The sequence below is a fragment of the Ovis aries genome, chromosome 22 (genome assembly GCF_016772045.2).
Source record: "Ovis aries strain OAR_USU_Benz2616 breed Rambouillet chromosome 22, ARS-UI_Ramb_v3.0, whole genome shotgun sequence".
NCBI lineage: Eukaryota > Metazoa > Chordata > Mammalia > Artiodactyla > Bovidae > Ovis > Ovis aries.
In genome coordinates this window covers 19,155,783-19,166,481 of record NC_056075.1, presented here as the reverse complement: position 1 = coordinate 19,166,481, position 10,699 = coordinate 19,155,783, and the positions used below count along the sequence as shown (strand labels likewise).

Here is a 10,699-nt window from a genome sequence, read left to right as displayed (position 1 = left end):
GCGGCCAGCCACCGGCTCTGCTCTGTCTCAGTGCCCACATCACACGTGTGATAGGGGCAGCCAGTTCTAATTCTTGGAAAAAGCTACATAAGGGTTGTGCTGTTGCGCCTCTGAGCTGAAAGGGAAGGACACGGGAAGATGTGGCTGGCGTGAGTTGTAACTAAAGGAGGAATGTTAACAGAATACCACCCACCAAATTCCAGACAGAACCAAAAGTGTCCGAATATTTTTCACCTTGGCAGTCTTCAGTCTCACAGAAATTGAAGTATCAGGAACTCAGTTTACCATTCAGATGCCTAATTTTTTCCTATTCCACAAAGACTTCCATTCTGTGAGGAGTATTCTGGAAATCAAAGGGGAATGTATCTTTCTACTATAAATTCCAGGTAGTACTGGGATTCACCAGTTCAACATATTGGAAGCAATATACATGCATAGCAGAGTGCATTAGCTATCTTATCGAATATCTAATAGAGCCAGTGGCAGTTATAAGGAGCTCTCCAGTTAGCTGTGTGTGTGAAGGCATGGTGTGGATACAGCCAAGGATTTGGTCCCCTCTGGACAAGATCACCGTAGTCTGTGCTGGGCCTGAGCAGGCCCTCTTGTCTCCAGCCAATGTATATTAATTTCCTCTACTGGAAAAACTACAGCTAAAAAGCACATTTTCTACTAATGGTAGAAACAAGGGCACGCCACACCTTGCAGTATTGGCTAAAAAAAATCCTTTCTCTGGATCTACTTATAAATCAAAGTTAGACGTGGCTGATTATTATCTGGAAAAAAAAGTTTAAGTTACTGGCCACCAAGTACATAACATTAGAATGAGGATAAAAGTAATGTCTTGAAATTATGAGTTTTGTAAGAAAATTGAGTAATAAATATGGGACTATACGTTACCAGTAACAATGCCCTTAAAAGCCAAAATGCTGCCAGAAAGGGGAAGCACCTCAAAGGCAAGTGATAGGAATGATCGCCTTTTTTTTTTTTTTTTTTTTACCATCCAAGGTCACTCTCAACCTTGAAGAATCAAAACAGAGCAAAGGTATACCTTAGAGGCACACTGTCTCAGTCTGAAACCTGGCTAGTTTCCTGCATCTTCTTTCAAGTGCAGCCACAGTGTTCAAATAGACCTGCCTCTGTTCTCTGAAGACAGAAAGCTCAAGCTGTATGGCCACACCAAAGAGAGGGGCCTGGCCTAAGCAGTTCTGGGGCAGAGGGTCAGGAGAAGGACTTAATGACTCCCCCAAACTTGGAATGGAGGTACTGAATGTGAACAAGGGACGGTTTCAGAACAGAGAAAAACAATGCTGAGGAACTGTAAGAGGGCTCGGAGACGGGAATAGCAGCAGGATCGAGACCCCAAGGCCAATGTCATTTGAGGAATGTTTGCACAGAGCTCCACTCCACCATCTTCGAGGCAATGCTAATAATCCATCATTGTCATGGGCACTGAATCATACAAAAATGAGGCTGCTGCCCTCATTGAAAGCACAATGAGACACTGTTTCTTGCTACCTCAGCATCTTAGCGTCTAGCACTACCATCTCTTCAGTGTAGAACTACTTTCCCAAAACACTGAGAATGCAGATATAAGAAGGATACAGCCTGAGCTGACAGCTCTGACTTGTCCGTGTCTTTTAGGAAATCTCTCAGTGCCCAGAGGTGTGTGTTTGATTCTGGCTGCTCTTCACTGCAATGGACGGTCTGGTGTGGCTTGCCAAATGCCTCTGGCATGGGCAGAGAAGACCATACCAGAAACACACTGTGTGCCAGATGGCTTCTGCAGGATGTCAGACTGGACGAAATGGCAAAGGCAAGAGGGTGGGGTGGGGATGTGTGAAGAGGACAGGACGGGGAGAGAAGCTGCCCTAAAGCAATCCCAGGGGAGTATTTTTGTAGTGTACTCTCGGGCACCAGATGATCAGCAGTCTACTCAGCAGGGTTCAGTTAAACCAACAGGCCCACCGAATCCCCTACACAGCATTACAGGGGTGAAAATAAGGGGAGAATTGCTCTCCCATTTCTCTGTGGGAATGACAAAACCGACCAACAGCTGAGTGATGTATATCACAAAATGGGCTTTAATGTCTCCCTCTTATAACATGATAGTGCTGTTTAAACTGGAGCTGGCACCCAGCTCCCAAGACTAGCTTCCTATGAGGAATGACGCTGGCAAGCCCCTGGCTGCCATGCAGCCGGAGCAGCTCCAGGCACTCGGCTTAGAACAAGACCTGGGGTCCAAATGCCTACGCCTGCTGCAGTCCACCCGCCCCGGGGCTCTGGAGCCGGCAGTGTAGATTCTGTGAATGCCAACTACACCGGGTACCAGCCCACTTCCTTGTACTAGCGGCTCCCTCCCCTCTGTCCCCCACCTGCCTCATCTGCCCCCCGCAATATTGCTGGTCTCAGCTTTGTGAGGTACTAAGAACACCCTCCCTTTGCAGGGCCTAAATCTCCATCGTCACAGGTTTGAATCCTCTGTTTTGCTTTCACTTAAAACATCTTGGAAGCATGGCTTGCCCTGGCCAGAGGATTCTCGGAAGCCACATCCTCCAAGTTTCTCCCAAGCTGATGGCTTCCTGTCACGTCCAACGCGGTAAGGCGATTCCAAAGAACTGCACGTAGGAGTGAAGACAAACAGGAGTTGATCTTCTTACACCCAGTCAGCCCTTGTCTTGATCGCTTTATCTCTTTCTTTCATTAACACGCACATCTGCATGTACACAGAGGTCTGGAAAAATCCTCTGAAAACTGGAAGTACTTTCTGAATTCCTGGAATTATCCCTTTCATCAAGTGATGTTCAAACTGCAGACTGGTCTCTGCCTTCCCAGATGGCTTCCCGTTGCTTGGCTTCCAATCGTTTTCTCTCTGTAAATAAAAGCAGCGTTAAAAATAGTAGTATAACTTCACATCACCAGTAGCTTTCCCTTAATTTGAATTACAAGGCAAATTTTAATCATGAAATGGGTGGATTCCCTGGTTTTCTCTTACCTGATTCCAAGAGTTAATATTTTTAACTTTCCAAGTGCTTTGTAAGTTGAAACAGTGTTAGCATTACTATACAACAAAAAGAGAAAGGGCTGGGCTAATAGAAATTAAAAGAGTATGGAATAGAAGTCAGAACCAAGGAGGATCCAGATTCTTATCTTGCTATTAAGGTTATTTATTTTAGTTCTCTTTCTCAACTGCATTAGTGCTTCAGTGAAACTGGCCATTATTCCCAGTCTACTGATCTTTAATAAACTGTGGAAAATTCTGAAAGAGATGGAATACAAGACCATCTGACCTGCCTCTTGAGAAACCTGTATGCAGGTCAAGAAGCAACAGTTAGAACTGGACATGGAACAACAGACTGGTTCCACATAGGAAAAGGAGTACATCAAGGGCTGTATATTGTCACCCTTATTCAACTTATTCAACTTATATGCAGAGTACATCATGAGAAATGCTGGGCTGGAGGAAGCACAAGCTGGACTCAAGATTGCCGGGAGAAATATCAATCACCTCAGATATACAGATGACACCACCCTTGGGCTTCCCTGGTGGCTCAGACAGTAAAGCGTCTGCCTGCAATGCAGGAGACCCAGGTTCGATTCCTGGATTGGGAAGATCCCCTGGAGAAGTAAATAGCAATCCACTCCAGCACTCTTGCCTGGAAAATCCCATAGACGGAGGAGCCTGATAGGCTACAGTCCATGGGATCGCAAAGAGTCGGACACGACTGAGCGACACTCTCACTCTCTCTCAGGTATGCAGATGACACCATCCTTACGGCAGAAAGTGAAGAGGAAGTAAAAAGCCTCTTGAAGAAAGTGAAAGAGGAGAGTGAAAAAGTCGGCTTAAAGCTCAACATTCAGAAAACGAAGATCATGGCATCTGATCCCATCACTTCATGGGAAATAGATGGAGAAATAGTGGAAACGGGGCAGACTATTTTGGGGGGCTCCAAAATCACTGCAGATGGTGACTGCAGCCATGAAATTAAAAGACGCTTGCTCCTTGGAAGGAAAGTTACAACCAACCTAGATAGCATATTGAAAAGCAGAGACATTACTTTGCCAACAAAGGTCTGTCTAGTCAAGGCTATGGTTTTCCAGTGGTCATGTATGGATGTGAGAGTTGGACTATATAAGAAAGCTGAGCGCCGAAGAATTGATACTTTTGAACTGTGGTGTTGGAGAAGACTCTTGCGAGTCCCTTGGACTACAAGGAGATCCAACAAGTCCATCCTAAAGGAGATCAGTCCTGGGTGTTCACTGGAAGGACTGATGTTGAAGCTGAAACTCCAGTCCTTTGGCCACCTGATGCAAAGAGCTGACTCACTGGAAAAAACCCTGATGCTGGGAAAGATTGAGGGCAGGAGCAGAAGGGGACGACAGAGGATGAGATGGTTGAATGGCATCACCAACCCGATGGACATGTGTTTGGGTGAACTCTGGGAGTTGGTGATGGACAGGGAGGCCTGGTGTGCTGTGGTTCATGGGGTTGCAGAGTCGGACATGACTGAGCAACTGAACTGACTGATCTTTATAAATATTTCAAAAGGGATCAAGAATATGCTTTAATATTTTTCTTCTACCTTTTTGCTCAAATGGAAATAGTAGCCACTGGGCTTTATTTAGTAATATCTCTTTACTACAGTCCTACGAAAAAAATACTTCACAGGAAAATCAAATTTTAATATTTTCAGAGTACTTTCAGGAGCCAGGAATCTTTTGGAATGTCAATTCCAACATGGAGAAAAGACCACATATAATGAAGGGAAAATAAAAACTACTTCTAAAAACAAAAAAATGCACACATCTGGGCAAACCATCTTCAAATTTTAACACAGAAGCTCAGTTTCCATTTAACACTTTCACCAAGACCCGAGACAGTATATCCCATACACGGTTTGGTGATCCAAGCGCTTCACTAGGCGCCACAATACCAGTTCTGATTTCATGGCTAGTCAGTCATTGATCCTGACACTATAAAATGTAGATAATTAAGCCTAAGTGCTTCCTTCCAAGGGCAATTATTTCAGATAATGTCTGTAAAAGGTTTTGCAAGTCATGAACCAAGGGGAATTACAGAAATCAAAGTGAGTTTAGAGTTAATATCAATAGTTGCTATTTTGATGTTATCTTTCCAAATTAACAGAATACTTTACAAAAATTCTTATATTTGACTCAACTTTAAAGGCAAAGAACTTGATAAGGAAGCTGACTGGCACTTGGAAATGTGAGAGAGAGAAATTTGCTGCTATCTGGGCACCCTCTTGTGGCATTATCTGAAAATAGCAGCAAAGTTACAAGAGGCAAAAAATGGGGGTAAGCAACTTCCCAACTGAAGGCTAGTTTGAATTCAGAGTCCTGGACTCAGCTTGAAGGCAGGCTTAAACTGGGTTGGGGTTCTCCAGGGAGACAGTACTAAGGATAACTGGCCGATGCTGGTTCTGATCCTTAAAAACAGGGAAAAGTTAGGAGAGGATCTAAAGGCAAAGGCAACCTTGGACAAAAACAAAAACTGGTCTGGGTTCTAAGAAAAAGTGAAGAAACCAGACAAGTGAATTATTAGAACTTAGATATTTTAATAAGCTCAGAGAGGTAAACCAGAAAGGCAATGTGGGGTGTTATAAGAAAGGAAATCCAGGAGCAGTAGAAAAACAGAATTTTGGCCCATAATTCACAATTTAAAAATCAAAGTAGCACTGAAAAAAAAAATTGTTGTTTTAAAAAGCTTGGGGCCAAAATTCCTTTAACTATACTATAACCTGAAAGGTCATGAGGCTGCTTTATAACCTTTATATGCCATTTAATGTGACTAGTCAGTCTGTTATAGAAATATTAATGCTAATGGATTTGATTTTGGTGTTAGGAAACAGATATTAAGATAAACATATTATCTTTCTAAAATTAGAATAGTTTAGATTTCTGAAACATTTCCTATCCTAACACTTTCTAACAAAAGACTGTACATCTGTATTACCAAATATATGTAAATATAAGAGGAAATTCTGGTGGTAAACCATATGATAAAATCAGCAAGAATAGGGAGACAAATTGAGAAGCACAAAGAAACAGTGAAAATGTGAGGCATAAATTTAGAAATACAGAACATGAACATTCAGAATACATAAATACAGGGTAGGATAAGACCTAAATATATTTTCTTCATTTTAAAGAAGAAATGGAAGCTTGGGAGAGTCAAGTGACTTGCCTAAGGTTATATAATCAGTGAAAACCTGAAGCTGGAACCCAGGTCCTTAGTTCTTAAATCAGAATACTTTCCACTACCCTGACATCTGAAGACAAGATCTGAAAATATTTACACAGAAAAGGGAAATATGTGGGGAAAAAAAAATATGATCAGAAAAGTAAAGAATAAACATGTTGCCTTTTACTAAAGAAAAGAGATAAGAGCTGATAGACTGCATTTTTTAAAAAAAAAGCTCCTATTAACTTTAACTCTACCAATTAAAAAAGTAAACTAAGAGAAAGCCCAACAGCAGCCATGAGGGCATGGAACCAAAGAAGAAGAGAATATTAGTATGAAATGATTAACCTAAAGCCTTGAAGACTTTTATTTCTCAGTATAATAAATAAACTGGCAGAAACAATTATATTAAATGCGTTGAGTTCTCACTGAGGAAATAGAAAGTGCTGAAGATGAAAAAGGGGCCAGTCCGGTGTCATGTTTAAAACAATAAAGAAAAGAGATGGAAATTAAACCTTCAAAATTTACTTCTACACCTAAGAAAACAATGAAAAATCATCACAAAATCTGCTTGTAATTTTTACAGAGTAAAAATCAACATGAAGACTTGAAATACAAGTCTAGTCAAACTAATCTAATTGCCTTCTTTTATGGATTGACAGACCTGGTAGATCAAGGGGGGCTGATATAAAAAACCTCTGTATTTTAGCAAGTTTTAGATTTCAGGCTTACCAAGTGTGTATATGACCATTAATACAGGGGAAATGGAGTCTACCTCACATAAATGTTAAGTGGGCATTTAACTCTAGATAGTGGAATGGTTATCAATACATTAAGTATACACATGCTATTTACTTGGCAATAATCGGTAAACCGGTCAGTCAGTCTGTAAACATTTTCATCTCTGATCAGGCCCACAGATATATGTTTATTAAAAGGCAGGTGACACCAAAAATATGGGTAAACACTGCATCCCAAAGAAAAAGATAGGAGGGAGAAAGGACACCAAGAAAATGCCGTAAGACCTAGCCTACGAGTCAGCAATGCAGTGCTGTCCTGAAGTAACGGAATTCCTAAAAAGGATTTCAGAAGGCAGTGATTGTGATTAGATTTTTATTACAGCTCACTAGGTCTCCTACAGAGATGATTTTACTTTTAAGTTCTTAGTGATTTCATTAATCAAACTAAGGGATCAAATTATTGTTTACTTACTCTGCCTCTCAGGCCTGTGCCCCAAAAGATGGCCTTTCAGAACCAGCCAATTAATCATCCTCCCCCAAGAGTAAAATGACACACAGTTATGAAACAAAATTATAGCCGGCTTTTAAATGAGAGTAGCTTATTCTGAGAACTCTGATTCCAACTTTAGATGGGAATTAAGTGTTCTGACAAGTGGAACATGGGGAAATTTTACATATATTCCTGAGTTTGGACTTTAAAACGTGGTCTTATCACTTACTGTCAATGATAAAAGATTACTGACAGAGATCATTCTGTCGTTTTTGAGACTGCATCCAAGTACTGCATTTCGGACTCTCTTGTTGACTACGATGGCTACTGCATTTCTTCTAAGGGATTCTTCCACAGAAGTAGATATAATGGTCTTTTGAGTTAAATTCACTCATTGCAGTCCATTTTAGTTCACCAGTTCCTAAAATGTCGATGTTCACTCTTGCCATCTCCTGTCTGACCACTTCCAATTTACCTTGATTCATGGACCTAACATTCCAGGTTTCTATGCAATATTGCTCTTTAGACCATCAGACTTAACTTCCATCACCACATCCTGGATGCTGTTTTTGCTTTGGCTCCATCTCTTCATTCTTTCTGGAGTTATTTTTCTACTAATCTCCAGTAGCATATTGGGCACCTACTGACCTGGGGAGTTCATCTTTCATTGTCCTAACTTTTTGCCTTTTCATATTGCTCATGGGGTTCTCAAGGCAAGAATACTGAAGTGGTTTGCCATTCCCTTATCCAAGATTACTTTCTTAATCTCTTTTTTTAAGGATTAAGACAAAGACTCCTCAATAAAATGGTAAGAAGACCAAAGTAAGGTACAGGAAGTTATCAGGAAAGTATTTATACTTCAAAATCCCAAATTCCAAATTCATTAATTAGAAAGGTTCCATATGCAATGTTTAACTCTGGGTTTTATACAGAAAATCATGGAGGACTTGAAAGGGTTCAGAGCAGAATCATGACTGAAATAAGACTTAATGAAGAAAAACTAAAGTAACCAATGTCATTCATGTTAATGAATATGTAGCTGAGTATCTCTTTACAAACTAAGCACTGTGCCAGACAGCAGAACTCTTGAAGTGGGAAAAAGAGAGGCTATGAGCTTTTTTTCCATAGTATCATTAATGCGCGTGTGCGCACGTGTGTGTGTGTGCACACACACAGGCACGCGCACACACATGCACTCAGTCATATCTGACTCTTTGCAACCCCATGGACTGCAGCCCGCTGGTTCCTCTGTCCGTGGAAGTTTTCAGGCAAGAATACTGGAGCAGGGTGTCATTTCCTACTCCAGGGGATCTTCCCAACCCAGAGACCGAACCCTCATCTCTTGTGTCTGCTGCACTGGCAGGCTGAGTCTTTACCACTGCACCACCACCTGGGAAGCCCTAGTATTAATAATAAAAGTACCTATATCAGGATGGCACACAGATTTTGATATCATACTAATTCTGACCGACTGGAAAATGGTCAAGTCAAAAGTCAACAAAGAGTGTCATGACTGATGAGCACTGTCTGTCATGGATAATGAATGGGGAGCAATGGCACACAGTATGTATCTGTCATTACCAGCATGTATTATTATAATGAATATCAACTTCCCAAGAGTCACACAAACAATAGTATTCTAAATACATAAAGCACCTTTCTAAACGTTTTTATATATGTTAACTTATGTTGCTCAAAGAATTCTCCAAGGTTAGCTGAGTCAAGCATTGCTTTCACTGTGTTAGAAACTGGGGCACAGGGAGGTATAAGAGACCTGCCCACAGCTACATAGCTAGTTAATGGCAAAAACTCTGTTAATAGTCCAGATCCTCTCATTCCTAAATGATCTGCCCTTGATCTTTATAGTTAAAAGCTGTTAGAACAGAATGGTGTCCAGATGCTTCTGATTTCCAGTAAATACCTAAGAAAAAACTTTTAAACTATTGTATAGATTTCAGTTAGACCTAAGAAAGAATTTTCTGATAGTAAAACTCTTAACCACTGGAACAGATAACTAAAAAGAAGCCTGTCATATTCTATTTTCTGAAGACCTTAAATTTTTTTTTATTGGGGGAAAAAAAATGTTAATTACCCCCCAAAACTCCTTCAAAAGGGAATACAGTGTTGTAGAAGGAACATGGGTTTTAATTAGAGAGGCCTAGGTTCCAATACCACCTCTCAATTTACCAGTTGGGTAACCTTAGGCCAGTTATTGATACTTTACCTCTCTAAAATGGAGATAATATCATTCCCATCAAGAGTTAGCATAACATGTTATACTTCCAGGAACTTCCTTCAATCCTTTTAATTGCAAAAACCTTTTCATGGCTTTTAATCTTAAAATCTTCGGAAGTAAAGAGAAGAAACAACTGCTTAAAATATCAGGTTCATATTTTCTTTCTTACTCAAGGCAGATATCTCGACCAGATTGTAGGTCTTAAAGAGAGGAACAAAATCCTGCTCTCTCTCTAGTCTTCCTAATTAGGGAGCACAACGCCTTGCACAAGGGCAATGCCAAATGTAGCTGATAAGAGTATCAGAGGCAACTTAAAACAAAAAAATTAATGACAAGAAAAAAATATGCACTGGAATCTGTGCTGGACTCACCATAAAATGATATTGCTACTATTACTAAAAACAGCAGCAGCTAACATTTATCTATCATGGGCCTGTTTCTCTGTACCTATTACAGGCCTAGAGAAACAGGAAGGAGAGCGTTCCTACGGGTTTTAAAAATGACTAAGTACCTTTTGTGGATTATCTCACTTGATTTCCATTTTACGGGTGAGGAAACAGAGGCCTCCGGAGAGTAAGTAATTTGCCCAAGGTGCCGGTGCCACAGCCACAGCCAGTAAATGGCAGAGCTTAGATACAGACCCAGCAGTCTGACTCCATAGTCTATGATGTTATTTCTTGTGCTGTACCGACCCCCTTCCCTCCAGTGGAAAATTTGCAACAAAAATATCTGTTCTATTTAATATCTAAACAGTACTTTTCATTTTTACAGAAAAAAAAAAAAAAAAAACTTTTACGTGAGCAGTTTTAGGTTCCCTGCAGGCAATTATTAGAGTATATGCTTAATGCCTAAGCAGCCAGAAGGCTATATTGGAATTTTCCATAGGCATTTTCTCAGATATAAAGAATGAGAGAGCTCTGAGACACAATAAAGGAAGAGTCCTCTATAACCTGTATAGTTTTAACACCAATGGATAGGAGAAATTTATCACAGTGGGCCTCTATTCACAACTAAAAGGCTTCTTTAAAAACGTA

The 10,699-nt window shown here is 40.6% G+C and overlaps 1 protein-coding gene across 42 annotated transcripts in view; it reads right to left on the bottom strand.

Moving 5' to 3' along the window:
* Positions 1 to 2,058: 2,058 nt before the first annotated feature.
* The window catches only part of R3HCC1L (R3H domain and coiled-coil containing 1 like), a 76,226-nt gene continuing 67,585 nt past the window's right edge, over positions 2,059 to 10,699 (bottom strand). For all 42 annotated transcript variants that reach the window (XM_042238972.1, XM_060404659.1, XM_060404640.1 and 39 more), the window contains one exon: positions 2,059 to 2,869. In XM_042238972.1, coding sequence (XP_042094906.1) covers positions 2,802 to 2,869 — 68 coding nt within the window. In that variant the 3' untranslated portion in view covers positions 2,059 to 2,801. The remainder of the gene's footprint in view (positions 2,870 to 10,699) is intronic.